Source organism: Anser cygnoides, chromosome Z (genome assembly GCF_040182565.1).
Source record: "Anser cygnoides isolate HZ-2024a breed goose chromosome Z, Taihu_goose_T2T_genome, whole genome shotgun sequence".
Taxonomy (NCBI): domain Eukaryota; kingdom Metazoa; phylum Chordata; class Aves; order Anseriformes; family Anatidae; genus Anser; species Anser cygnoides.
In genome coordinates this window covers 602,933-630,907 of record NC_089912.1, presented here as the reverse complement: position 1 = coordinate 630,907, position 27,975 = coordinate 602,933, and the positions used below count along the sequence as shown (strand labels likewise).

At 46.7% G+C, this 27,975-nt stretch overlaps 2 protein-coding genes across 5 annotated transcripts in view; one reads left to right on the top strand and one right to left on the bottom strand.

The window, feature by feature from the left end:
• The window catches only part of SLC25A51 (solute carrier family 25 member 51), a 411,938-nt gene that overhangs the window by 32,462 nt on the left and 351,501 nt on the right, over positions 1-27,975 (top strand). The window lies entirely within an intron of this gene.
• Positions 1-27,975, bottom strand: part of PAX5 (paired box 5) — a 147,396-nt gene that overhangs the window by 14,884 nt on the left and 104,537 nt on the right. For all 4 annotated transcript variants that reach the window (XM_066987965.1, XM_066987967.1, XM_066987966.1 and 1 more), the window contains 2 exons: positions 26,487-26,588; positions 25-111 (listed from right to left, as the gene is read on the bottom strand). In XM_066987965.1, the coding sequence (XP_066844066.1) occupies positions 25-111; positions 26,487-26,588 (189 nt within the window). The remainder of the gene's footprint in view (positions 1-24; positions 112-26,486; positions 26,589-27,975) is intronic.

The window sequence follows — 27,975 nt, the reverse complement described above, 5'->3', positions numbered from 1 at the left end:
CTTAAGAGAGGGACAGCAACTTACCAAGGAGTCCAGGATTGGGAAACCTCCAGGAATCATTGTACGTTGAATATTGCGGATGGCTGTATGGGCTCCCAGAAAACTCACTCCCTAAATAAAAGGGAAACAGAAAAAAAAAAGACAAAAGAAAAGATCATTTGATTTAAGACTGCAGTTGTTCATGTGGGAAAGGAACTATTCAGTACGTGCTATACTCTAGTGAAGGCTCTCGTAAAAGCACTGCTGATCACTCTCTTTGAAGAAGGGCAATCTGGATGGCCAAATTATTAAATGAATGGGAACAGTCATCTTTTATGCGTTCTTTTTGCACTGCAGGTCATGCCTGACGAGCTGGTGGGATTTTCTCACACAGCCTGTACTGCAGGAGCAAGACAGCTGGAGGAATGGAGAGGAGTCCAGGACATATCTAAGGGGCTGGCCATTGCCACTGTGGTCCTACAACAGGACAAGAAATGCAATCCTGGGACAGAGCTGGTCAGCTAGGCTCTCTGTTAGGAGGAGAAGACAAATCAGCTGATCTTCTAGGTATTGAATATCATTCCAGGCTCTCTAGGAGAACATGGATTTAGTCCCAGGCTTCCACCGATCATTTTAACCGAAGGAGAGGGATGTTCACTGCAGTTTCAGGTGGCTTTGAAACCTTCTGGACCAATGCACAGGAAATACTCAAAGAGTTACTGTTATTTATCTCCTCGTGAGCTCCTGCTTTCCCCATCTGTTTCTTCCCTTCACGTCATCTCCTGTTTCATACCTCAGCTGCAAGCTCATCAGGGCAGTGTTCATAATGGAGCTCTGACCCTGGACAGGGCACCCGGCTCCAGCACCACGGAAATACAAATACTGCCATTGTTTTGTTAGGGCATCTTGCACAAATGACAGTTTCTCCTGCTCTCCTTCTATCTTTCTTCCTTCTTTCTTTCTCCCTCTCAAGTACACAAATACACACAAAACAGCACAGCAGGAGATACTTTCCTGGGCTAGGTGGTGGAGAAGGCTGCCAGCTGAAGAAGGAAGATGCTGTCCGCAGCCTTCAGCTGCTCTGGTCCTTGGCTACGGCACAGCTTCCCCGCCGCACTCAGGGACTGCCTTTACCCAGCCAAGCAGCAGAGCCACACCACCACCAGCACGTGACAGCAACATCCCACCAACCTGCTGGCCCAAGTGGCAAACCTGCCCCAGGGACCACAGTCTAGATGCCAAGCCAGTGGGTGGCCTCCCCACTCAGGACATGGCCCCGGCGCGTTGCCCACTGGCAGGTCCCAGGAGGGAGATGGTGATGCTCTGGTTATCGGTGAGGCTGTACAAACCTGCTGAGCTGCTCGGTGCAGGTAGCAAGGTAGCTTGGTGTCCACGGGATGCTGTTTCAGTAGAAAAGCACTGTTTCTCAGTCCGCACCAACGAATGCTGGTGAACACTGAATACACAAATGGCAAAAGCCACCCCTCGCTCCTCTGCTCCAGGGGGTCTCCAGTAACAGCCCCTCCCCGTGCTGTTCCCCACCGACATCTGGACTCGTAGCGTTGCACCTGACAGCATCGGCCTGCTCTCTTCTCCCTTGCCCAACACCCACAGACAGGGCTGAAGGCTGAAGCCAAGAGCAGCAAGCGCTCACATGCTTACCATAGGGTTGAGATGTGTAGCTCATCACCTGCAGGCATGTGTCGGCCCACTACACCAACGGCCCAAGGAGGGCTCCCAACATCTTCACGAACAGCAGCTTCACCCTGCACTGAAGCACTTAAGCCCAGAACAAACCAGTTCTGATTTGATTTGATTTATTTTATGAGCCTCATGCATCATGGTTTCTCCCTACCTCTGTTTACTGATGTGGAGAGTACCAACTACAGACAGGTCATCCGACATATCCGTGGGTAGACCTGCACCTTGCTGTGAGCAGCAGGCACTGGCTTTGCAGGCCAGGAAGACAGGAGAGACAGACCATGGCTCTGGCCCAGCATTTTTCTTGAGTTTACCTGTGCCTCCTCCAGCTGTTACACACTGGTCGGCCAAGGCACTTTTGCAGGAGCACAAGCAGAAAATAAAGATTTGTACAGCTGCAGGTGGGACCATTAAATGCCCATTCTGTTAAGTGCCAATCGTGTTTTGACTACATTTCTACAGAAGTTCAGAACAGGTTTTCATTATTACTTCTAAGAAATGGTATTCATTCTAGGAGCCATGGAAAATTGAACTGTTTCCAAATCCTGCTATGTGGTGCAACACATTTACATTTATTTACATTTCTTCCTTAGTCCTTGTCCTTCTGGATCATAGACAACTTTAGTACCTGACCACTACCTCCATTCAGTACTCACCCTTGTTGGCTAAAAAAACAAGGCACAGAGAAGGCAGCAGAGCCAGAAAACAGGAACCATCTGAGGTCCCAGAAGCACTGGCAAAGATGTCCCCACTGCCTTCTGCTAGCTAGAAAGCAAGCTTCCTCCTGCAGGACACAAGTACTGCTGCAGCCACTTTTATCCAGGAAAAGCCAGGAAAAAAAAAAAAAAAAGGAAAAGAAAAAAAAAACTCTGGTCACTTCTTCTGTCTCTCTGCTGCACCTGAGACTGTCTTCTCAGCCAGATGCTTCCTCTGCTTTTCTTGTGTTCCACCAGGTCTCTGACTCAGCTCTGTCCTAGTGGTGTTTGCTGAAGCCTACAGAGCCTATGGGTGGCAAACTGGTTGTTATCTTAACGGCTGAGTAATATCATCTTTTCCAGCCCTTGAAGGCTGAAGCCCAATTTCTCCTTCCAAGTGTGTGCTGCACAAAGACCCCTTCATCCTGTGAATACCTCTTCCTGTGGACACAGCTTCCCCAGGGGTTTCATATTTTTTATAATTTTCAGAGGTTAGGCAGAAGTTCAGTTCAGAGGTTCAGTTGCACGTCTATTAAAATAATAAAATGTTCACTGAAGCTTCCCAATGTTTTTCAGGCTGGACATAGCACAAGACCCACCTTGCTGCTGCTGCCTGGTTGACACAACCTGCACACGTCTCTGCACCGTCCTTCCTGGGAGCTGCATGGTGTGCGGGCAGAGCAGCAAGATAGACAGGACAGCCCCTGCTCCCAGCTTCAGACCCTTTGCACAAGAAGCCGTCCTGGGTGTGGAGAAGAGCCAGCCCAGCTGCTCTGTGTGCAGACTGAACAGACGTCGCACCAAGCCATCGTACCCCTGCATGACCTGCGCCCGTCAGGAGACAGGACAACACGTCCCTCTGTGAGTCCTGGGCATTTTCACCTGGGACATCGCGCTCCCTCACGCACTTACGCTGTGCACACTGCTAAGTAGGCAGCTGCACTTTCTAAACATTCGGCAGCGCTGCAGCTTGACTATGGGCTGACATTTCATTGTCTCATCCTCTCTCGCTTTGCTCTCCTCCCCCCAAAATCTCCGCTACCCTCTTCCCTTCACACAAACACACACACACACATATCTTGGACCCTCTCTGGGGGATGCTCTGGTGCCTGTCAGGCTGAGGCTTCCAATTCTCTGTTTTTTATGCCTCAGTGGTCAGGGTGTCAAGCTCCTGCAGTACAGACCAGCCAGGAGCTCGAGGAGTCACTGAACACCATCAGTTCAGTGACAGTATTGCTTGCTTCTTAACATACTCTGCATATCCATCAGCCTTGCAAAAAGAGACTGGGGGAGGAGGTAGGGGGGACAGAGAGGGAAAGGAAAACAAGAGAAAAGAAATAAGGATGGGAGGGGAAAGAGGAGAAGTGGGGGAGAAAGTCTCAAGCCCTGTTGCTATCATCACAATGTGTGGGCAGACAAACGTTACAGCCATAGCGAAACTGAACTAGATGAATGAACACTGCATGAATGCCTCATGAGTTCCAGAAGATATTCCAAGGCCCATCAAGGCATACTTCTTGACAGCACTGCTTAGCGGCCAGCCCCAGCCCCACTCAAAAATCACAGCGGAGCAGCTACCCTGGGATACACACGCACGCGACACACTGCAGAGAAGGGGTGGCAATCTGCTCCTTCATGTTGAACGGTACCACCCCACCCCTGCCGACCTGAATCCAGGCTGTTACGATACTACTGCTGCTACAGCCCAAAAAGGCTACACTAGAGGTAGAGGTCTCATTTTGGAAGGTTTAGGAGGGAAGAGCGATTCACGGAAACTCTAGTGCTACAACACAGCAGCAAACCTGAGGAGATGAACTCCATCCTGAGATGGCAGACAGAGACAAAATCACCCTGACCATGGGTTGAGCCCCAGGAGCAACCGCAGAGTTTGATGGTGGTGGTGAATAAGCCTGCTTTGTTCTCTCTGCCCTATTTCCACTGGGGATTAACGACTCAGTTTTACCACTCTGTTTGGTTTTAAGGTAAAGGCTCCACTAAGTTTCCAAAGTGATGCACAGAACTAAAAAGTCTGAATTTAAAAATTACAAAAAACAATACACGAAGAGAAGACTTCACGGTGTCTTTAAAAATACCACGGCTTAAGAAAACTACCTGTACAGGGGACCGGGGAGGTTGCATGTGTCTCTGTACGCAAGGTATTGGGCTCAGCCCAACTCGCGAAACTTGTCTAAACTTCAGGTGTTGGGACTGAGCTCTTTGTCAGGTTCTTTCTGTTCTCAGCAGAGAAACGGGGTACCCCAGAAATAGGTCATCCCACTAAATTCATACCTAAAAGAGGTGGGGGTGGCTGATATCTCTCCCTGTGATATCAAACATGTTGTACATGTTACCTGCTCTACCTCAGTGAGGCTGTGTGCTGGCAGGTCCTGATGCAGGTGCCCAGCATGTGCCCAGGGTCAGCTCCCAGGACAGACACCTCCTGAAATCAGGTGCCCTGCTGCTCTCAGGAGCTCCAGAGAAGAACGAGGGTGCTGCAAACCTTCCTTGCCCACTGAAAGGCAGAAGAATGGGCGGAACGGCAGAAGGAAAAGCAGATATTGTTGGCTGGCCCTAGGGGAGCAACATGCATGTGCATTAAGAGGGAGTTCACAGATATCTCTGCACAAGCTTAGGAGATGTCTCCCCCTGCAAGAGGCTGCTCTAACCGTGGTTGGGAGGCTGGCTGTGCAGTGGGACACACTCAGCCAGCTCCAGCCTTCAGACAGGTGCAGCAGCTCCAGTTCTCACCAGCTTCGCGGAGATACCGTGGGTATCATACACTTAAACCTCGCCCAAGTCAAAATGGGAAGATTTGCAGTTGATCTCAGCTAGCTCTGGATCTTGGTAGGTGAGAGGGGAATGCAAATTATTTTTCATTCTCTGTGTTTGTTTGTTTTTCAATGGGATGCTGTAACCATAGAGAAGTGTAAGTTGGAAGGGATCTGTGGGGGTTATTTGCTCCAAACCTGCACTCAAAGGAGAGAGAGCTTCAAATTAGCTTACGTCCAGCCAGGTTTTGGAAATCTCCCAGGATGGAGGTTCACAGCTTCACTGGGACTCTGTTCCAAAGTCTGGCCACTGTCACCATGCAGCATGGAGAAGATCTGGCTCACTGCTGTCCCACTAGACAGCACAGCTCTTAATCATTTATTCTTAGGACCGTGTAACATTTAACAGTAGAAACTAGCAACCTAATCAAATATGAAGAATTTTTGTGACCCAGCTGCTGGTATCTTTTCACTGAAATACAAAGTTTTGCAAATACTTAACAAAGAAGTTTGTTTTAACATTTCCAAGTTCATCACAGAGCTCTGATTCCCGGGGGAAACAAGCCTCAGAGTGGCAGAAGATCCTGAGAATCAGAAGCTCTGGAGCCAGTGAAGCACTAACTAAAGCTAGCAAGGTGAAGGTGGACATATGTTTGTACACTCCTTTCACTCCATTTTCTCAGTTCAGACAGTTAGTTTTGTGCACATGTTTGGAACAGGAAGAATCCATCAAGACCATGGAGACAAATGGTTATATCAGTGTTATGGTTTCAGGATACCACCTACAGACCTGATCCAAGCTTGACTTCTTCTGTAATCAGTTGTTTCACGGGGAAATCAGTGAAAAAATTCAGGTAATTGAGTAAGAATTGGCCTATCTGCTATGTTTGCAGCCCGGCTGTAACTAAGTGAACCACTGAATTACAGAACCGGACTCTTCCCAATATTTTTTCTTTCCACACTTCTCCTTCCTGGTCAGTCAGTCACTCACCAGCTCAGGGATCTTTGTATAATCTGCCTCAGCTGCATCTTTCAGCAATGAGTGTGTTTCTCTCCCCTTTTAATTAGCATGTGGACACTTCCTGATGAGTATCAACTGGAGCCACTGTGAGTTATTACAACCCCCCTACAGCTGTCCCTGGTCCCTTCTCACCAGATTGTCTAAGTCTCTATTTTTAATTCCAGTCCCAAATTGCTGCATCCTTTTGACATCCAAGCTACTGGTTTAGGACAGTGTCTTATACAGCCCTTCTATTTGGTAGACCAATAAAACAAACCAGGGGAAAGTTTTCAATAAACACAGCTTCATGAGGGACACGAACGGGATGTTGTGGGACACAAAACAGAATTCTGACCAAGAATAACAACACACTGCTCATTCTTTGTTGGGGTCCACGGTAAATTCAAAACTGATCTCCTGTACCTGCTTAGAAATTGGACATCTGTAGATTAACTGTTCTCTCCCATTCCACCCCGACCTTCAGGCAAGGGCTGCAAGTGTCTTTATTTTTTTCATGTGGAAAAGGAACCTAATGTAACTTTAAAAAAAAAAAATCTCGAGTTTTATTTGTTTTCTGTCTCTTTTTTTTTATGGAAGTAATCACATGGATCATAAATTTCTTCGGTGAACTCCAATAACAATCATTATCCTGGTAACTAAGATATGCTTGACTGCATGGCAAGCAGGGTTAAATACTGCCCTTAGGAACAAGAATACACCAAAGGAGCCTGCATATTACCTATGAACATTATGAAATAAATGCAATCCAAACGCAACTTTAAAATCTATTACAAAAAAAGTCACATGTACAATAGGGCCATATGTCATGCGCACTTGAAGTTTCAAATATTAACCAAAGGACAGAACATGGTGCTAACTGACACCATCTGAGGGGTCAGCTTCAGCCTGATCTAGAATCTAGTTCACATTGGGAATCATGTGAAATAAAGTCAGACTGACAAACAAATGTGAGACACTTTAGAAAAGAAGGAAAAGATCTGGGCTCTACAGAGAAGAGTAATGGCTCTGTTTTGCCCTCAGGGAAGCACATCGGCTTTCCTGCAACAAGCTCTCAGGGTGGATCGGGGTGAGAGAGTAACAGGTTTGCAGCCCTGTCTGGAAGCAAACAGCCCCCATAACGTACAAAACTCACTGCCTTAGAAGCTCTGTCCACGTGCAGGGGAGCCGGGAAGCACTTTTCAGGTAAAACTTGCTTTCACAAAAAAAAAAGGTAGTTTCAAATCACTAACATATTTATGCAAATTTCTAACAATTCGACAAACTTATTCCATCACAAAGTAGCCCTATGTGCTTTTTCTTTTCATGCAGATGTTTTCCAAACCAATCTCTTCTTTTTCTTTTAAATTCAGAGTGATTCAGAGTTTTCAAATTGAGTTCAATAATATTTTAAAAGTCCAAAAATCTCACAGAAAAAAATATGTATATTGCTTTGAATTGAAAATCTTTTCATTTGATCCAAAGTAATTTTTATTGCTGTTTTTTGTTTTGCTTTGCAACCTTAGACTTCCTTTAAATTTTAACATTCATTAGCAAACAAAAGAATCAGTGATTTACACTGCTCTGATCTGTAAATATCAGATGTATTTAATCAGGGTGTGTAGAAAACAATGGCTGACCACCAGTAAATGGCCCACCAGTAAATCTGCTCTCTCATGTTTTCCTTGTCCACAGAAGCTCCACGAATGGAGGACAACGATAACTTTACCTTCTGCTTTGCAGATAATTGGCCACTAATCTAACTGCTCTAGTCCAAACACAATGCTGTACACACACACACACACAAAATGAAATAAAATTGCAAAATAAGGGAACAAGTAACAAAACACAACTAAAACAAAACGTATTTCAGATGCAATGTTCACCCTGGAAAGAAAGCAAGTGGGAAAATGCACTAATAATGCCAAAAGTCTGTAATTTTCTATCCAATTTATCTCAGTGAAAATACCCAAGGTAATAAACAGCCAAAAATCCCAGGAAAAGCAAACAGAATTTGAAAGACAATCATTGAAGGACAGGCTTGGAAAATTTTCTTGAGACTGGATTGTTAGAAAATACATCTAGAAGAATTGCTAGTCCTACATATAATGGCAGTAACTGTGTTCCAGTGAGAGATGTCTGAAAGGAAAACAGCAGCTTCAGTTTGTCGTATGTTTGTTTTAGTTTTTAATGCAGACCTCATGCTCTGCTTGTGTAAGAAAACAAAGCAGCATGCCCATTCCTGATCTCAGTGTGGGTAAACCTGACTTAGTTGGCCCAACAAACATATTTCTGCTGACTTTGACATACCCGTTCATTCCTTTTGCCAGTCTTCTTTAAACACAGCTTCGTTACTCTGAAAAGATTTACACTAGCACTGAAGCAGAGCCTGGCAGGGTAAGGCAGTCACAGGCACGCTCTCCGTCTCTTTCTCTGCGGACAGCAGAGCTTAGAGCTGTATTGCACCGTCCACCAGCTGCATTTCGCTCTCCCACTTTTGCAGGGAGAGTGAGGGCAACAGGGCAGCGGGACATGGACCAGGGTCAATGCTCACTGCGAAGGTGGAGCGCTCATCAGGTTGCCACTTCGGAGATAAGAAATTTGTCACATCTTAGAGATGCCTTCCCCTACGTGGCTGGTAAACCATGTATATTTCTCCCCTTGCAGTTTCAGGAAAACCAAGGAGGCAGCAATCCCGCTGCCTAGGAGTGTGTTTAGGTAAATGCCTTTTCCTAGGTATTAGGAAAAACATCTGTACCAAGAGGGTAGTTTGACGCTGGAACAGGTTTCCTAGCGAGGTGGTCGATGTCCCATGCCTGTCAGTGTCCAAGAGGCATTTGGATAATGCTCTGAATGACATGTTTTAACTTCGGCCAGCCCCAAGGCAGCCTGAAAGATGGACTCAATGATCTTTGTATGTTCCTTCCAAACTATTCTTTTCTATGAAATGAAATGAAATGAAATGAAATGAAATGAAATGAAATGAAATGAAATGAAATGGATTAAATGATGGAGGTGGAAAAATCCAGCTTCAGGCAGGGACATAGGTTTTGCTCAGTTCACAGATTGACTGTCACACAATAACTCACCCAGAAGGGAAACTGGGGAGCCGGCAGCCAGGAAAGGGAACAAGCAAGTGCCTGGGACATCAGAACCCCCTTATCAGAGTTTCTGTCACCCCAATCTCTGCCTCGCTTTCACATGCCAGAGCCCCCAAAACCCAGGCTTCTGCCTGCAGCCAAGGCTCTGGTCCTGATGAGCCTCAGCTGTGGCTGGAGGTGGCTCACCCCAGCCAAAGCCATAGCCACCAGCCTGACCTCAGAGGATGCAGCTAGGAGGCCAGCCAGGGAGCCTGCCAACAGAGATGCCTCGCTAGGTATTCAGGGCTGAACTGAGTAAAAGATGCTTTTTGCTAGCTTCATCTTCAGACTACTTCTCCAGTCCATATTCTTTTGTATGATATGGCACTGTCTGCACTCCTGGAGGCACTGAGTGGGACGAAGCAGAAGCACACAAGAAGAAAAATTGCACATGTACTGACAGGCACTGACAGATATGTGCAGATGTACATGCACAGAGATGTGAGAACACTTTGCATATTTAGGCTTTTCTTGGCCGCATCTCGGGTTAAAGAAATCCATCCACAGAGGCTTAACAGATCGCTGGTAAATCCACTATAAGTATACGTTGGATTAATAGACCACTTATTATCACCTTTGAATCCTTCCACCAGTACACTTTTACTCACCAAAAGCGCATTCTGCTCATGCCTGTAATGTCTCATATTCGTCGATTAACATTTCTATTAACAGTATAGGTATAACCATTGCCCAAACTTTCACAAGTGATTTCAAAATCTTTGTGTCCATTGGATAATTTTTTCCACACTTCAGCCAAAAAGCGGCACAACTGCATTGTGGCTGGAAGGCACATAGTCATATTCAATAACATCTCTCCAAAGTTCCCTGTCCCACCAAGACTGCCAATTAACTTCAAATGAAGGATGCATATAATTTTATTATCCTACAGATTGCACACTATTGTCCCCTTCCTTTGTCTTTATTTTAACAAGAACCTGGTCAAAGATGTACAATTTTATTTGTAACAGTCCTGAGTAGGTTGTCATATTTAAAAAATCAAACATGCAGATTTTTGTAACACTACCTCATTTCCAAGACACTGCAAGGCACAGAAATCCCATCAATGACTAATGAGTTGTGGGTTAAGGTGGACGTACCTTGCTGTGAAGTCACTGTACTATTCTCGACCCGTGCTGCCTGCCATAAAATTTTAATGCTGCCTCTGACATATTTATGAAATACCTCACCTAGTCTTTGCAGGATGACAAAAAGATTTACATCTGCAATTACTGCAGGCACATAGGTTTTAGCTATGCACTTTAAACTTTTGTACACAAAGATATTTAACTTTAATACAACAAAGGTAGGTGGTGCCATAGAGCAACCATATTGGAACTGCATGAAGAGAGAATTATCTCCCTCTACAAAGAGGACAACCACCCAGCTCATCTGCACAGAACATGGCATTGCAATTAACGATGAGAAGGAAGTTGCCCCTTCCCTTCCTTGGCTGCCCTCTTACAGAGATGCCTGCCCTTTCTAACCAGACATCAGTACACGACCTTTTGGTACTCCAGCTGGACCCAGGAATGAGAAGCTGAACGGCCAGAACTTCCAAGCAAACCAAGACATGCTCATGAGGATGTGGGGCCGAAAATGAAGTTCCCCTCTGTGCTACTCATCTTGTGCAGCTTGGCAGGTTGTTCCAACCACGTGGCACCACTGTGTGCGCCATGTAGGCTGCTTATTACCTTACTGCTTGCAGCTCTCTTGAACTGTGGTCTGTGGGGCTGCCTTCTTCCTGATGCTCCATTTCAGGATCATTCAAGAAGGAGAAGTGACACGGAGTGCCTTATTTCCAGTCAGCATGTCGCACACACTCTCTGCGCTTGCATCCACGCCTTTAAAGATCTTAGCATTTCCAGCCTGTGAGTGCTGCAGCATGCATGGTTTCATTTTCTCTGTTCCAAACTGAACAGCTGGTAGCACAGGCTGGATGAGAAGGGAAATTTCCATCTCACAAAGCACTTTAAAATATGTTTTCAGCCCAAACTGTTGGAAAAAGGATCAAAAAAAATATATTGTGGAATGAAATTCTCCAAACTGTGTTATCGAAAAGTTGCTTTTGGGTCAGCTGAAAATAGTCCACTCCATGTTGTTTTTTTTCAGATCTTTGCCTTTCTTTATATATAATTTCAGCCTTTGAAACGATAGCATAATATGTTGTTACTTCCAGGAATTACACAAGTAATTTAACTAACAGCAGAAGTAGTTATAAGGTTATGAGGCATAACAATATATCCATAATGTGGAAATTAGAGTTCAAATGTCTGGAAATTAAGGATATGGGTATCTTGATGAAGGTACTTTGTTGTTGACAGCGAAGCAGTCTTCATTAATCTGAAAATACCGATGTGAAAAAGGGTAGGAAAGTGTCTGCACAGCTCATGGAGCAGCTGCCCACACCAGTATGCTCACAGACATCCCACTGGTGTCCTTGGGGACCATTTAGAGCACGATGAGGCAGGCCAGTGCTCACCTGGGGCCAGGTCAGGAGTTCTGGCAACACCAGGTTACAGAGTCCTGTCCTTTCTGCGAAGGTGGCAGCACCTTTGAAGGGTGGAAAAGTCGAGATGTCTTCTAAGCCCCCTGTGTGGATGAACACTTCTGGCTGGGCCCCTCAAAACCTTTGCATCTCATCCTTTCATCCAGCAAGACTGGCTTTTCAGATGGACTTCAGGCATCAGCCACCCCTGGACTAGGCCTTTAACATGTCAGCAGGGCAGGCCTTTCCTCCCTGGTTCTTTCTGTCATAATGGGGAGCTCACACAAGCTCTGAAATACAGAGACGTGGCTACAGCAGGGATGTCAGTTTTTCCTTCTGACACCAAACACAATGCAAATTAATGCTTGAGTGACAAAAGACAGGTAATTTCTCACTTGATTTTCATAGCACTGCTTTGGTTTTACACCACATCCACGTTATACCAGTTCTTTTAATGCAGGAAAAGAACATGTCAGCCAAACACAGGTCAGTCTGTGGAAGCACAGCAGCTTGGGCCTTCACAGGATCACCAAACACACATTTTGCAACCAAAGCCACTTCAGGATGATACCTGCAGCCCACTTATTCTGACCCGATCCAACTGAGACAGCAACAAATTGTGCTGAGCATAAGGACACACAATTAGGAAGTGAGGACTGATGGGTGCCCCATTCCCCACCTAGCAGGGGTAGCCTGATGCTCGAGGACACTGTGGCCTGGTGTGTGCAGGCCACGTGCATCCTGGCCCCCCAGGCCTGACTTCCAAGGAAAGAGGCTCCTTGCTAAGTGCTGGCACTCCTGTTCCTCGCTTCAGGAAGCACACAAGATTGAATATTAAGCAGACCTTTGCTGAACTGGCACCTCTGCTCCAAAAAAAAGTTTCATATGAGGAAGAGAAGACAGGGCAGCACCTTCACACCAGGCCCAGAGAACAGCTATTGACAAAGCAAGTGGTTCTTCTCCTACCCGTATGTCACTAATCGCATCACTGAGCCCACGCACATATCTTCGTTCAGCAAGTACAACATCCACACCCACTTGGGGATTACTTATTTTGCAGCAAAGGTGCTGTGTGGCAAAGTAACCTTTGTTGCTAATACCTGAGACTCCAAGGATTTAGAGCATCTGTTGTGAAACAGACATTGATTCAGGACCAGAGTGCTGCTTTTAGTCTTTTTATGTAATACTTAAGGGGAATACCTTTAAACTTCCCAACTTAATTTCCAGTCAGAGTAGAGACTGATCCAAAATCTACTCCAGTCACAAGTGAAAGACAGTGTATTAATTCTCAAAATTAACTTGATTCTCAAAATATACCAGTGTGTGATCTAACCATCAGTCTGCGACTATTTTAGTTTACTACAGGACAGATGCTCTATGTTCAGACAGTTCTAACTGCAATAAAACTCTCTACAGCCATCACAGAAAATCAGGGCTATAGTCTTGGAAAACAAGACCAGCAAGAGGTAAAAATGCTGAAGTTAGAAATAACGCTATGAGGTTGCTGCAAATCCACCCCCCCTGCCCCACCCCACCCCCCCCCAAAAAAAAAAAAAAAACATTTGCTGTGGTCCTCCTCAAGCTGCAAAAAAGACCATGCTAACAAGGTGTGGAGCCTCAGTGCCAGATCCTTGCCTCCAGCCTCTACTTGCGTTCCATAGGCAACTCAAATGCTGGAAACAGGAGACAGCAAGTTCACTGCAGACTAACTTGGCAAGTGTTTTCTAAAGCTACAAAGCTGTGCAGATGGCAAACCTCTCAGGCCGGCCCTCAGAGCCAGGCATAACTTATAGTACACATCCTTCCATGGGATGCTAAATGCAGGCTGCAGATTTGCTATCCAGGGTCTAATGCTTCAGGGGAAAATAAACTGAATCCTACAGGGCACCAGTCATACAGTCGGACAGTTGGCAGTTCAGCTGCAGAGCTTGGATGTGACAGATGTACACACTTGCTCTCTATTCAGTGCTACCTGGTGGTTAGTTCATGATGGCATGGCTAACTTGCATGGCCCAGTGCCGCCAGTGTTGTGCAGATACACAACAGGCACGCAGGATCACAGATATCACAGGATCACAGAACTGTAGGGGTTGGAAGGGACCTCCAGATGCCATCGGGTCCAGCCCCCTGCCAAAGCAAGTTCCCTACAGCAAGCTGCCCAGGTAGGCGTCCAGACGGGCCTTGAATATCTCCAAGGAGGGAGATTCCACAGCATCCCTGGGCAGCCTGCTCCAGTGCTCCGTCACCCTCACCGGGAAGAAGTTCTTTCGCATGTTGGTGTGGAACTTCTTGTGACCCATTTGATGGCCAATGCCCCTTATTCTTTCTCCACAGACCACTGAGGAGAGGTTGGTCATATCCCTTTGTCTCTCACACTTCTGCTATTTATAAACATTGGTAAGATCCCCTCTCAGTCTTCTTTTCTCAAGGCTGAACAGACCCAGGTCTCTCAGCCTTTCCTCATAGGGAAGATGCCCCAGGCCCCGTACCATCTTTGTTGCCCTCCGCTGGACTCTTTCCAGGAGATCCCTGTCTTTTTTGTGCCGGGGAGCCCAGAATTTCACACAGTACTCCAGGTGAGGCCTGTCCAGGGCAGAGTAGAGGGAGAGGATCATCTCGCTTGACCTGATGGCCACGCTCCTTTTAATGCACCCCAGGATCCCATGGGCCCTCTTGGCCACCAGGGCACACTGCTGGCTCATGGCCACCCTGTCTTCCACCAGGACCCCCAGGTCCTTCTCCGCAGAGCTCCTCTCCAGCAGGTCATCCCCCAGCCTGTACTGATACATGCGGTTGTTCCTTCCCAGGTGCAGGACTCTACGCTTGCTTTTGTCAAACCTCATCTGCTTTCTTCCTGCCCAGCTCTCCAGCCTGTCCAGTTCTTGCTGAATGGCAGCACGGCCTTCTGGTGTGTCAGCCGCTCCTCCCAGCTTTGTATCATTGGTATACTTGCTGAGGGTGGACACAATTCCCTCATCAAGGTCATCGATGAAGATGTTGAACAAGACCGACCCCTGGGGAACACCGCTAGTCACAGGTCCCCAGTCGGACTCCGCACCGTTGATCACCACCCTCTGAGCTCAGCCAGTTCTCAACCCACGCCATGCTCCTTCTGCTTGTGGATACAGTGGGTCAGGAAATACTTTCCAGTGCTTTCTTTTGGGATCTAAGCACTTTTTCATAGTCAAACACAGTTTGGCAGAAAACTGCCTGTTTGATTTTGGTGGCTTGGTCTGCTGCTCCACAAGCACCCCACACATCATGCTTAGTGTTGCTCCCAGCACCCCCATACCATCACTGGTTGCAGAGGCAGGTTCTGGTCACACAATATGGTTTGCAGAGCACACAATTTGTTCTTTGTAACCACAGTGCTTTTGTAATCTCAAGGTTTTGAAAACTCTGGGTATTGATATAACACAAGGAGACACAACCTTAAGAATGATGAACACTCAGGAATTACATAGGATTTTGTGTGCTCCCGCGTCTGTGATGCTTAGGTCTGAGAAACCTCATCAAGAGCAAAATTCAACCCCACAAGCAAAAGCATGTTCAGGCCAGCTGGCAGCCATGCTTTCACACCTAGGAAGCAATGACTGCACTCAGGACAAAAGTAACTTAACCAGATTTTCAGTGCTTTGCTTGACTAATCCAAACCACAACTTTCCAAAACTGGAACTAGTGTAGACCTCACGGCTTTCTAATTACATTCTGCTTTTTCTTATTTATTTTTCTTATTTACTTGTGCTTTGTTTCCACCAACAGACAATCAGTAATAATAATAATAATAATAATAATAATAATAATAAAGATCCAACAGGAGGGCAACCGTGGATGACAGAGCATGAAGCAACAAGCCTGATCTGTAGCAAGAAATGTCTTGGCTGGACACTGAGCTCCCACTGCACGCAGTTAAGCGTGGGGGTGTGCTGCCTGGGGAGCCACTGTCACTGCTGCTTTTAAGAGCCAGTCAGACAATGATTTGTTAGGAAACCTTATGTAAAGCTGTTCCTGCCTGTTGAGAGGAGAAGGCACCTTGCAGCCCCCACAGCTGCAAGGATCATCAGAGATGTCCTGAAGCCCAGCTGGCGGGTAGCCAGTCTCAGTGGTAATGAGCAAACCCCAACAGAAGGCAAGCTCTATCTACCAGTCCTACATCGGGCAGTTCCCTGATGCCATCTTCTACAGGGCAATTAACGACCAGAGGACAAACTTTTTAACATGTTTCATCTGCAGGCACCTCATGTTTAAAATTCTGGCTGGAGCAGAGACTTGTGCTCACAATGCTTCCAGCAGAAAGGGACCTGAAAACAACTGGCTTGCAGAGGATAGAAAAACTTTTACTGATGATAAAAAATAAAAATAGAAACAGCAACAAAAGGCATTCTAAATTCTTGCTGTTGCTTTTATAATCACCAGCATTGCTTAAAGATGAGCAGTGAGTCAAGCTCCTAGCACTGAATGAACCACCAACAGGAAACAGCCTCTATTTTTAGACTGCTGTCAGCGTCTCCTTGTGGATATGCTGCACTGAGACAAAAGATAAAAGCCGTGCACGTCCTGCAATTTAGCCCTGCCTGGGAGATGCAGGATTTAGCCCAGTATCACCACGAAGTCAGAATTCTTTTGAACAAGCCTGTTATGCTGCGGCTCATTGGGTCTAGAAAATACAGCCAGGTCTGTCATCAAGACCAAGCACTGAACACCTTCCACCTCTCCTCCTCCGCTTGCACAGGCAGCAGGTGGCTGCACTTCAGCAGACGGCATCCCTCCACGTGGAGCAGCCGAGCCCTGCCAACTACAGCGCGCTTGTCAATTTGCCCAGTGTAGCAGCCTCCAAAACTACCCTACACGCACTCAGTTACCACAAGCAAGCCAGGAGCCCTGGGCAGAGCAGAAAATGCGAAGACATGACCAAGACCCCTGGCATTCATCTATCCACACAAATTGCCCCCCAACAGGAACCTTTTTCGAAGCCAAACAGTGACTTCAGTCTCAGCATCTGGACAAAAAAATCCCACGAGATCAGTCCCTTGTCCCACGAGCAGTATTTCAAGCCAGCTCCTGGGTCAGCTGCCAGAGACCCAAACTCCTCAGGTGGGGACGGGGTGGTCCCAGTGGCAAGGTATGGCTGCAGCCCCCTGCCTCTGTGCCCCACGGCCCCCCGGCATTGCAGCGCACTGCTACCGGTTGACGCGGCTGATTTATTTGACTGAAGCTAGCCAAACTGTCACTCAGGAGCTGCCCCCTTGGTACCTCTTCTGCTGGATCTACTTGAGGGTGGGATTGCCTGAGCTGCTCCTGTCAGGGTTTTCAAACGAAACAAGCCGCTGAATCTGGATCTGACAGCTTGGCCGCCGAATTAGGGCTATTTGCATGCTAATTTTCACCGTGCTTAACTCGCTGGCAGACCTAGTGCGAGAAGCAGCCTCTGCATGTTTGGAACAATGCTTGACTGATCTAGCGGCATTAACGAGCAAATTATGGTAATTTTGTTATTACAAATTCATAGAAATTTCCAAAGAGTGGAGCAATACAATATGTTTTTTCTCCTCCTCCTCACTCCTAAATATGGGGCCTTTTGTTTATACACACTTTGCCTTGCTTACTTATGTTTAGTTATGCATAATGTTTCACTTCAAAGGGAGGAGGCAGAAATTATGGCTAGAGCAAAGGGAACCAGCACAGAAGACTAGACTGGCTTACAGAGCATCAGGCGCTTGGAACAACGTCCCTGGCCGGGGTAAGGCAGCAGAGTGCCTTGGAAGTCAGGGGAGTCAAGAAAAATTGACCCCAGTTCAGGATCTGGTCTGTAGGAAGAAAACATGTTTGGGAACAGCAGATCTAGAGGCTGTTGGTTTTTCTTTTCCAACATTTCACCTTCTTTCGATCACCAGCATAATTTCTAAATCAATTTAATGAAATAATTTCTGACAATGTCGTATTGAAAACAATATAAATTCTGTCTATATTCTTTGTAAGAGCAGTAATTACATTCCTGAAAGATGAACAACAAAATGTTTCTCTAGGCTTCCAAGTTCCTGCCAGCCCCTTATTCAAAATGTATATAAACACCGGATAAATGCATATCAGGTATTTAACTGCTTCACTATTAATTATTAATAAATGATTATAAATCATTTGTCATTTGATTTGCAACCTGCTATTGCCCCAAGATATTTGTGATGGCACATCACTTGTTTCATCATATGTGATGAAATTTCTGTAGGATTTGCCTTCTGACGTTACAGAAGAGTGGGGAAGCACCTACATGAAGCAGTCCTAGACTTAGGAAAGAGCAGTAACTCATTTAAATGGAAATGACATACTCCAACATCTCAAACACCAATACTTTCTATACTTTAGCAGTGGGTCTTCTGGCTTTAAAGGTGGATGATGTGATATGCTTCTATGTGCATCTAGGGGCATGAAGGTGTTTTAGGGACACTCTGGATGATGGCTGGATGCACACTATGTAACTGCATTCACAAACTGAAATGTGAAATCCCTAAAGAGTTAAAACATTCTGGGTCAAAATCTTCAGGCGGCTACAGATTACCTTCAAGGCAGCTATGCTAAGCGCATGTCCCAGCATCAATCCTTCTACCTGCTGATAGAAAACACGATTTCTCATGGCATCTCTTCCACCTGATCAAATTCTCTGCCTGAATCCCAAAAGACAAGCAGCAGCAATAAGCAACCCAGGATTTACACACCCTCCTGAAGCCACCTGTCCAGAGAGAGCGAGACAAGCACATCGCTGAGCAGTCTCGCCCTGACCCTGAGGAGCCCTGGCCAGTTGGGTGGGATGGAAGGGCACAAGGAAGAACAGACGGGGTTTTGACAGAAATTAATATCGTATAATCCATTATACAATGGAGCTGCAAAAAGTCGTGATACTGGCAAGAAGCAAGTAATCATAATCAGAACAGAGACAAAAATCCTTGTACTATCAGAGTATGAAACAGGTGAAGCAGATGCCAAAAGGATATCATCTTCAGATATCATCTCCAGGCTTCAAGAAGACAACTCACAACTTTCCACTTCACCAAAGAAACGTTAAGAGGTCTTTTCAGAAAAAAATATTTCCTCCCTGATTTTCCTTTTGCTTTCACTGGTGGCAACAGCATTACTGTTTAAGTAACCAGCCGTTCCCAGCTTTATGCTGTGAATCAGAAGAGCTCACACAGTTCAGGCTCTGCCACTGATGCCCTCTATCATGCCACATACTGTAATTTTCCTTGTCACTCACTGTTTGTCAATGTTTTACCTCCCAGCTACCTTCCTGTCAAATATTTACTGCCTCACATCAGGAGGCTACAAAATGCTATGACAAAACTTTGGCACAGGCAGAGCCAAAACAAGTAACATAAACGTATGATAATACTGATGAGTAAACTCCTCATAGTGCCTGGCAGGGGAACACTATCCCCAAAGGCTTTGTGTAGAAACCATTAGCTTGTAATACCTGCCTTTTGATCCCAGCCACAACACAGCACTTGTGTTTCTGTTCTTCACACAAACATTGCCATACGTTATGTTTCAAGCGGGTTGAGAGAGGGTGTTTCCCCTTAGAGGGTTAGGTGGGAGAAACAGCCTAAACATGGAGAAGCTACACAACCTATGTCTGCATTAATATCTTCTAATCACAAGGAAAAAATTCTTTTAAAAACCATGTGTGTTTTTTTCTCAACATTATCTCTTTCTGTTTTGCACATTTGGGCTAGCCACTTCCTTTAGATAAAAGATTGTTAATGATACCCTTGCTATTTTTTATGCTTTTCTTTTCAAAGCCCAGTTTTGAATGTCACTGTTTTCAGGTCCCTTTAGTTGGGTAATTGCACATAGACTTCATATAAAGGAAATTCATTTGTTCAGGGTCACTGCATGGTTTTTCATTAAAAACAAATTACCGGTGTTCAGAAAGGACATCTGGGTTTCAAGAGTCCCATTAATGACTGTATTTTCAGCATTGCTATTCTGGACAGTCTACCCTTTCCTGTCACCCTGTGCGCAGGGCCCCAAGAGGACAATGTGAATGACAGTCCTGGGGAAGGGACGACATGGGAGAGGTGCTCAGGACTCCATCCCAAAGACAGGCAGATGGAAAAATGAGGAAAAAGATAGAAAACAGAGGACAATGGGGCTGCTGTCTGAGCACTTCTAACACCAGAGCCAGAATAAATACTTACATGAACAAGCATGGCTGCTTGAGCGTAATCTTTTTGCATTTCAGCCGCAGACACACCAGGCTGGTGGCGAGGGCAAGCAGAGGAGCTGGAGCTAGGCACTAGCGTGGTTTGCCCTAGCCTGGCCCTGACTGTCCCAGCCCCAGGAGAGGACTTGGAGCCTTCCCCCCCAGCCAAGGTAGGAGCCTGAAATGGGGCACAGCAGGGGCCGTGGGAGGGACAGGCAGTGCAGCATCCCACAGCTGCGTGCCAGGAAGGGACATCTCTAAGTGTCAGCCACCAGCCACCCCAGGACACCGGGGAAGAGACAGGGCTGGGGGCGTGCAGAGAACAGCCACAGGGCACCAGAGCAGGAGGAGACACACACGTCCGCTCCGCCACCGACAAAACCCGGGCTGCTGCCGAGCTCCCATGCGCCCCACAGGCCGCGTGTCTGCAGGATCCGGCACGTGTGCCGTCACACCGACGGACAGAAAGCTCCCCTGCTCCGCGAGGCGGGCTGGGAGACGTGTTGGCAGAGACACCTGGCCTTCACTCCATGGCTGCTGGGGTCTGACGGACCTGCGCTGCACTCACCAGCTGCCGCCAGCTCCACGTTGGGTCCACCCCCCTCCTTCCTTTCGGCCCCGATTTCCCAAAGGACTGGGCACAAAGCACAGGCAGGCAGGAGAGGCTGAGGTGGGGCCAGCAGCAGGCACCTCTTGGCTGCAGCAGGTCACCATGGTCGCTGGTGGGAGAAGACGGGTGGAGAGCAATTTCTCCGGGTCCTTGTGCGAACATTCGGCGCTGTCCCGTGACAAGGAGGCTGCCGGTACGGCTCCCTCCGGATTCTGAGGGTGAATTACAGCTTTGTTTTTTTAGCAGCGGTTCAGGTCTAGAGCAGAGCTATCACATTGGTGTGGACTGCTAGCATAACTGGTTTCCAGAGAGGGACCTGCTTTTAACAGCTTACTGACTCACTCTCTACTCATAATACTAGACAGAAGATTCGATATTAGAACTCCTGATTCTGAGGTGTATTTCAGCAGTGCTGTAATCGAAACATTGAGTCACAGGCTTCGGTAGGTCTCTTGATGCTGCTCACAGCAAGATCAGCAGTGAGGCCAGACCAGGATGCTCAGGGCTTTATCCAGTCTGCCCTTGAAAACCATCACAGATGGGACTGCACAGCCCCTCCAAGTAACCTCTCCAACTACTTGGACCTCCCTGTGGGACAAAGGTTTAAAGCTTTCCCTCGTATCCTGTCTGCATCTCGCCTGTTCCTACTTAAACACATTGCCTTTTCTGTGCTGGAGGGGGGGGGGCGTGTCAAAATGCAGCATTCTTGCAGTGATACTGAGTGAGAGGGATAATCTCTTCCCTCCATCTCCTGGCCAGAATGTTTTTGGCCATGCACATTTTACTTGCTGCCCGTGCACAACGCAGGCAGATGCTTAGCTCCCTGTCTGCCCCTGGATCCTTTCCAGCATCCAGCCAACCCCCAGCCTGTTGCAATGTGCTCACTTTCCTGGTGCAGGATTCTGTGCTTGCCCTTGCTGTCTCCTCCTCAAGCCTGCCTAGATGACTCCACAGGACAGCCCTACCCTTTGATCTGCACTCCTCGGTTTGATGTCGTCTGCAAATGTTACGCATGTGTGCTCCACCACCTCCTCTACTTCACGGATAAAGGTGTTAAAGAGGACAGACCCCTGGACATACGCTACAGTGTCGCGTACAGTTAGAACTTGGCATTAACCACCAGCCTCCAAGCTTGACCATCCCACCAGTTATTTTCCCATTTTGCTGTCCATCAGCACTGTCCACACAATAACGTTTAACTTGGATAAAAGCATACGAAGGGACACGAGAACACCGTGGAACACAAGTGTTTTGCAGGCCATGGATCGAAGTGACTGGGCAGTACCTGAAGCCCAGCTGTCTGAAGCACCCCAGCCACTGCCCCAGGGACAGGCTGTGCTCCTGTAAGTCCCATCCTGTTTATCTGTTGAGTGCCTGTGCTGTCAGAGGACTGCGGTGTGCCATCACTGCAGCACCTCTTGGAAAGCTCCTCACCTGTCACCTTTTCAGGGATAGCAGCCACCAAAAGGCAGAAGGCAGAACAAGCCTGCAGGGCCAGCAACCTGCAGAGGAACACCCTTTACAAGGGTCTGGCCACAAGAGATGCCAGCTCTCAGTTTGTAAAGCTCTGGTGTGAAATCAAAGCAACACCTCTGGTTCTTTGGTTTCTTTAGAGAAAAATCTTTGATTAATTTATTCTCTTGGCCACATTAAACATTCATGAATCACATAAAAACAGAATTCTGTGGTGAAAAGTAAGTCCCTGTTTTTGCAGAGAAGGAAGGAGGGAAATCTAAGAGTGTGGATCAGATGTTTTGTGTCAGGCATGGACATGCAGAGGGGGCATGCTCCCGTAGGACAGTCTTGGCTGCTGGAGAGCCAGGAACCATTGGTGGGAGGAAGCCTTTCCCGTTCAGATGAACAGCAGGGAAGCTGGAGAAGCGATACAAAGAGAGCAGGAAGCTGAAACTACATGGCTGCTGTTTCCAGCTTGAAAATGCCAAGGGGCTCAAAGGTTTCCTTCGCCCTTCACACGTACTGTAAACCCCCAGCAAATATGAGACAAATACCATCAGCGTAGTGGGGAACAGCTAATTCACAGCAGCACAAGCAATGTCAGCAGCACGCAACAAAACACCCTACATGTCTTGTTGTATATATATTTCTCCCACATCTCTAAGTACTTAACTCACACAATCACTTAATAATGAGCAAAAATTAACAGCTAACAATTAAAAATCTTATCAAGGAAGCACATTTCTAGCAGAGGCTCTGAAAACAAGGAGATGGCATGTCATTAAATGAATCCCTGTGAAAAAGGTAAAACAAACATATACATGCTTGGTCATGGCAATTCGGCTATTTCAGAACAATTGCAGATGTGCCTCTGGAACCAGACCTGATCTGTCGGCTACTTCTGGGTCAGCCCCTCAGAGACTGTGGTGCTTTCCCTAGCAAGGCTCTGAAACTCGCCCTGCAAATGACAAGAGGCAAAGAAGGATTGAGAAGGTATTTTGGATGCTAGTTAGCAAATTCTCACTTAAATGAGAAGGCGAACCTAAAGAAATTGGAGCTGACCTTCACACTAGCTGGAGCAGAAGGTTGTTATTAAAGGAACCAGTGAGAGGAACAGTGCAGTTATTCAATGTAATGGGTCACACAGGCCTATGTGTAGTTAAAAATAAAATCTATTACCTGGGAAAATCAGCTCAGACGACTCTATATCACTGACCCCTCACTGCATTTCCTCATACTGAGCTCCACCAAGCCCATCATTCTCACAGATTTGCCATCCCACTCTGGCAGGTGCTCCTGAACAGCTGGTAACTGCTGATGTATTTATTCCCCAGCTCCCACAACCAAAAAATAATAACAATAATAAAGAAAAGGAAGAGCATGTATACCCCTTAAATGGGGAAGTGACCAGGGCTCACAGTTGGAAATTCATAGAGTCATAGAATATCCCGAGTTGGAAGGGACCCACAAGGATTATTAAGTCCAACTCCTGGCTCCCCAAAGGACCACCCAAAAAGTCAGATTATGTGTATGACAGCCTTGTCCAAATGCTTCTTGAGCTCCGGCAAGTTCAGTGCCGTGACCACTTCCATGGGGAGCCTGTTCCAGTGCCCGACCACCCTCTCGGTGAAGAACATTTTCCTGATATCCAGCCTGACCCTCCCCTGTCCCAGCTCCGTGCCGTCCCCTCGGGTCCTGTCGCTGTCCCCAGAGAGCAGAGCTCAGCGCCTGCCCCTCCGCTCCCCTCGTGAGGGAGCTGCAGGCCGCCATGAGGCCTCCCCTCGGCCTGCTCTGCTCTGGGCTGAACAAACCAAGTGACTTCAGCTGCTTCTCCTACGTCTTCCCCTATAGACCCTTCTCCATCTTTATTGCCTTCCTTTGGACACTCTCTAACAGTTTTATGTCTTTCTTCCTTATACTCTGGTGCCCAGAACTGCATATAGTACTTGAAGTGAGGCTGCACCAGCTCAGAGCAGAGCAGGAAAATCCCCTCCCTTGGCCGGCTAGCAGTGCCGTGCTTGATGCACCCCAGGATACGGTTGGCCCTCCTGGCCGCCAAGGCACGCCGCTGGCTCATGTTCAGCTTGCTGTCGACCAAAAGCCCCAGATCCCTTTCTGTGGGGCTGCTCTCCAGCCTCTCGTCCCCCACTCTGTACGTATAGCCAGGGTTACCCCTTCCCAGGTGCAGAATCCGGCACTTGCTCTTGTTAAACTTCATATTATTAGGGATCGCCCAGCTCTCTGATTTGTCCAGATCTCTCTGCAAGGCCTCATCAACCTCGACAGAGTCAAAAGCTCTAGCCAATTTGGAGTCGTCTGCGAACTTGCTCAAAAATCCTTCAAGTCCTTCATCCAAATTGTTAATGAAAACACTGAAGAGGACTGGTCCTAAAATGGAGCCCTGGGGAACCCCACTAGTGACAGATCACCAGCCTGATGTAACCCCATTTACAAGAGCCCTCTGGGTCTCACCCGTCAGCCCATTGTTCACCCATCTTACTATGCTTTTATCTAACTGTATTCTGGTCACTTTGTCCAGATGGATACTGTGAGAGACAGTATTGAAAGCTTTACTGAAATCCAGAAAGATTGCATCAACTGTCTTCCTTTGGGCAACGAGATGGGTGATCTTGTCATAAAAGGAAATTAAGTTTGTAGTGGAAGGCAGTCTGGAGGAAGATGACAGATTTCTACAAGGTTTCTAAAAGCTTCTAAATTGCCATCTCTAAACTTTGTGTTCAACAGCAGGTTCAGGCACAGAATTCATACCTCCGTCTTCACGACCAACCTGGCACACACATGATTAACTGATCCTCATACTCCAAATGCTCTGAAGTGTAACTACAGTTTTCAGTCATGCTAAAAAGTTAATGTAAAATTGAATCCTCAGATGATTTAAGGAGCTGGCAATGCCACTGAAGTAAGAGCAGCCAAGCTGAGGACAGAAAAAGCTTTCTAATAGCTGTGTGTCTTTGAGAAATAGCATAAAAAAAGAAGTCTAACCTAACATTTTCCAAACAAGACTTTCTTTCAGATGTTCACTTTTTATCTTTTTATTTTTATAAAAACTGCAGTCTTTCATCCTCTGTAGTCTTTCCAAGACTACATTTCATGGGTAAAAATTGTTTCAGCTTAATCTCTGATCTAGCATCCATAGCCAGTTTCTAACTCTAACACAAAAATAACGTGGCTGATTAGATTATTTTTCTTAATTTCTCAGTGATCTGCTGGAAAACATTTTACAGAATATAATCAATTCTGGACAAAAAGACTAATCCCAAAAGCCTGGTCATCATATAACTATCATCAACTCCTACTTTCTTATTAACAGTATTGTTTTCTAAATCACCACCTCCTGGAGCCATGTGATTACATATGAAATTCCACTTTGGGGGATTTTCTTCAATAATTGTCTGACCTTGCTGACTCCAAAGTGTCTAACTCAGATGACCTTAAAGGCTTAGAAAGCAGTAGGGGGAAGAAAGATAATCCCCAATTTATCATTAATTTTCAAGCTATACAATACTTAGGGACCGGATTCATTACTTTTAACATATATATTTGAGCCTCAGGATAGTTCTTACCCTTGTAGACAGCAGTGTCTGTCATGTCCAGACCAAGGGCAGCGGAGCTTGGGGGCAAATCCCTTTGTTTCTTTCAAGCCGAAATAAGCGCGCTGATTTCCAGCAGTATCTGATCTCCAGTGCTTTGGCAGGAGTTAGCCCAACTCAGCCTTCCCACCACCACACACCCACCAGCTGCCCACTGCCAGCACCCCAATATCACCGTCCTATTGAGCATTGCATGCAGATCCACGGCCAACAGTAAGAGAGGATTATGCAGGTTACGTTACACTCACGCAGACCTTACTCTGCCGAACCCAAGAGCCTGCACACGCTCAGCTCACACTGGTTGCACAAGCTAGCCATTAGCTGGTACCTGGCATTTCTCACCATGAGGCTCAAAAATGGGAAGGTAATCACAGAAAGAGATGTATAAATAAACTGTCCCGAGGAAAACTATGTCCCCCAGAAGTCGTCTGGATTGCCACGGTTTGGCACAGAGAAATGTTAAGGTCAGGACGTGTGTAGCTCCCAGAGACTAGCAACCTCTTACATGAGACATGGCAGAGGGATAAAAAGGTGCCTGTGTTGAATGGGAAAAGCCTGGAATGGTCCAAAATTAAGCTATCCCCAAGCTTCGCGTGTGGAAGGCTGGAGGCACTTTCAGCATCCCAGTGCAGATGTGCTTTGGCAGTCTAAATGCTGGATTATCTCTAGCACTGGGAAGTCTGTTCCCTCACTTAGGGCTGCGTTACGTCTCTTCCCTCTCCAGTGCTGTGATTTCTGTCTCATGGTTGCCTCAGAGCAGAGCATCCTGAAAGTGCCATGCTTGCTTTCTGAAATGCTGTCTTCCCCGCCTCCCACCCCCCGTCCTCCCCCCCATTTTTTTGAAAACTCACCAGGCACCATTCCTGTCAGCGCTGGAGCTGAGTAGCTGCCCTGTCCGGCAGGGGGGACGTGTGGAGGGTATCCTGGGAGGGTTGTGCTTGCCAGCTCACGACCTGAGGAATCAAACCAACAAATCACCACGTGAGCATCACGACCAGTGGACGTCGTTTTACATCTCCCCAAACACTGTGAAAACAGCCATGCATTTGTCATAACTACTCTGCAACTACCAGAGTGGGATTTTTAGCCTGGCAGAGGGAGAAGACACAATTTCCCTTCCTCTGTAAGCTGCCGTAACGCTCTGACAAAGAGAGAGATGGAAAGGGGAAGAGACGAACACTGCAGGGAGCAAAAGTCACCAGTTTCAACTCCAGCTGCTCTCCCTTTATTCCCAAGTTTATCCGAAGTTCGGGTTTATAAAGTCAGAAACAGCAAAATGTGCAATAACACTGATTTTAATGACACTTTCCCAGAAAACTCTCTAGGAAATCACACCGCATGGTCTGATGGCTTGCAGAGATCTAAACACAAAGCAGGACATTATTTGCATCTCTTATTAGGGCAGTTTAAGAAAAAAACACACACACACACTGAGGCCTGAAACCAGTTCAAAAAACTTGGCTGTTGCTCCAGAAAAAGGGGAGTCAGATTCACGTACACAGCCTGACAGAGCACTCGTTACTTAGACTACAGACTGTCCCTCTGTCCTTCCTACAGAGCTTCTATGGCTCATCCACATCCTGAAGGCATTCAAGGCTCAAAACAGGCACGTCATTTGTTCTCCAGTTTTAGAGGGAAGGAGGATTCCTAATGGAAGGACATCATGAGTTCTGATTATTCAATCTGGGCTGAAAACAGCTCTTTTAGATTAAAACATTCTCCCCTCATAACTGCCCTGTTTCCTGGTCTCCTGCACAACATGGAAGTCTGATTATGCCATCCCTGCAGCCTGGGGAATGTGAAAGTATCCCTGGTCTCCTTAAATTTGGTCAGAGGACGTCAGCTTCACCCCCTCAACTCGCAGGCAGTGCGAGGCTAACAGTGATCTCCCCTGCCTGCCACCCCACCAACATGGGTCCCAGAAAGGCTGCCGCTGCTGTTCCCTTCCTCTCCCCTTTCTATCACCACAAAACAGCAGAAGCCTCATTTCCCAAAGGTATCCAGTTCTCTGGCAGCATACGTCCAACAGGTGAGCTTCCCTTCTCGTCTTACGCACTGACCACTCCCCAGTGCTCATCTTCTGATAGCTATTAAAAAAAAAAAAAAAAGGAAAAAAAAAAAGCCTACATTGCCGTATAATTTACTCAAATATATAGAAATATTACAACATATTTCAATACCCAAACCTCCGTCATATTCTTCGTGGTTAGGATCATTGTCAACAGCACTGGGCAACATAGCCACCATTGGAGACACCAAGAAAAGTTGATTCTCAGCTCTTCCATAAATAAAGGCAACGACACTCACAGACTAATATATTCTACAGGTAGCAGGCTGGTC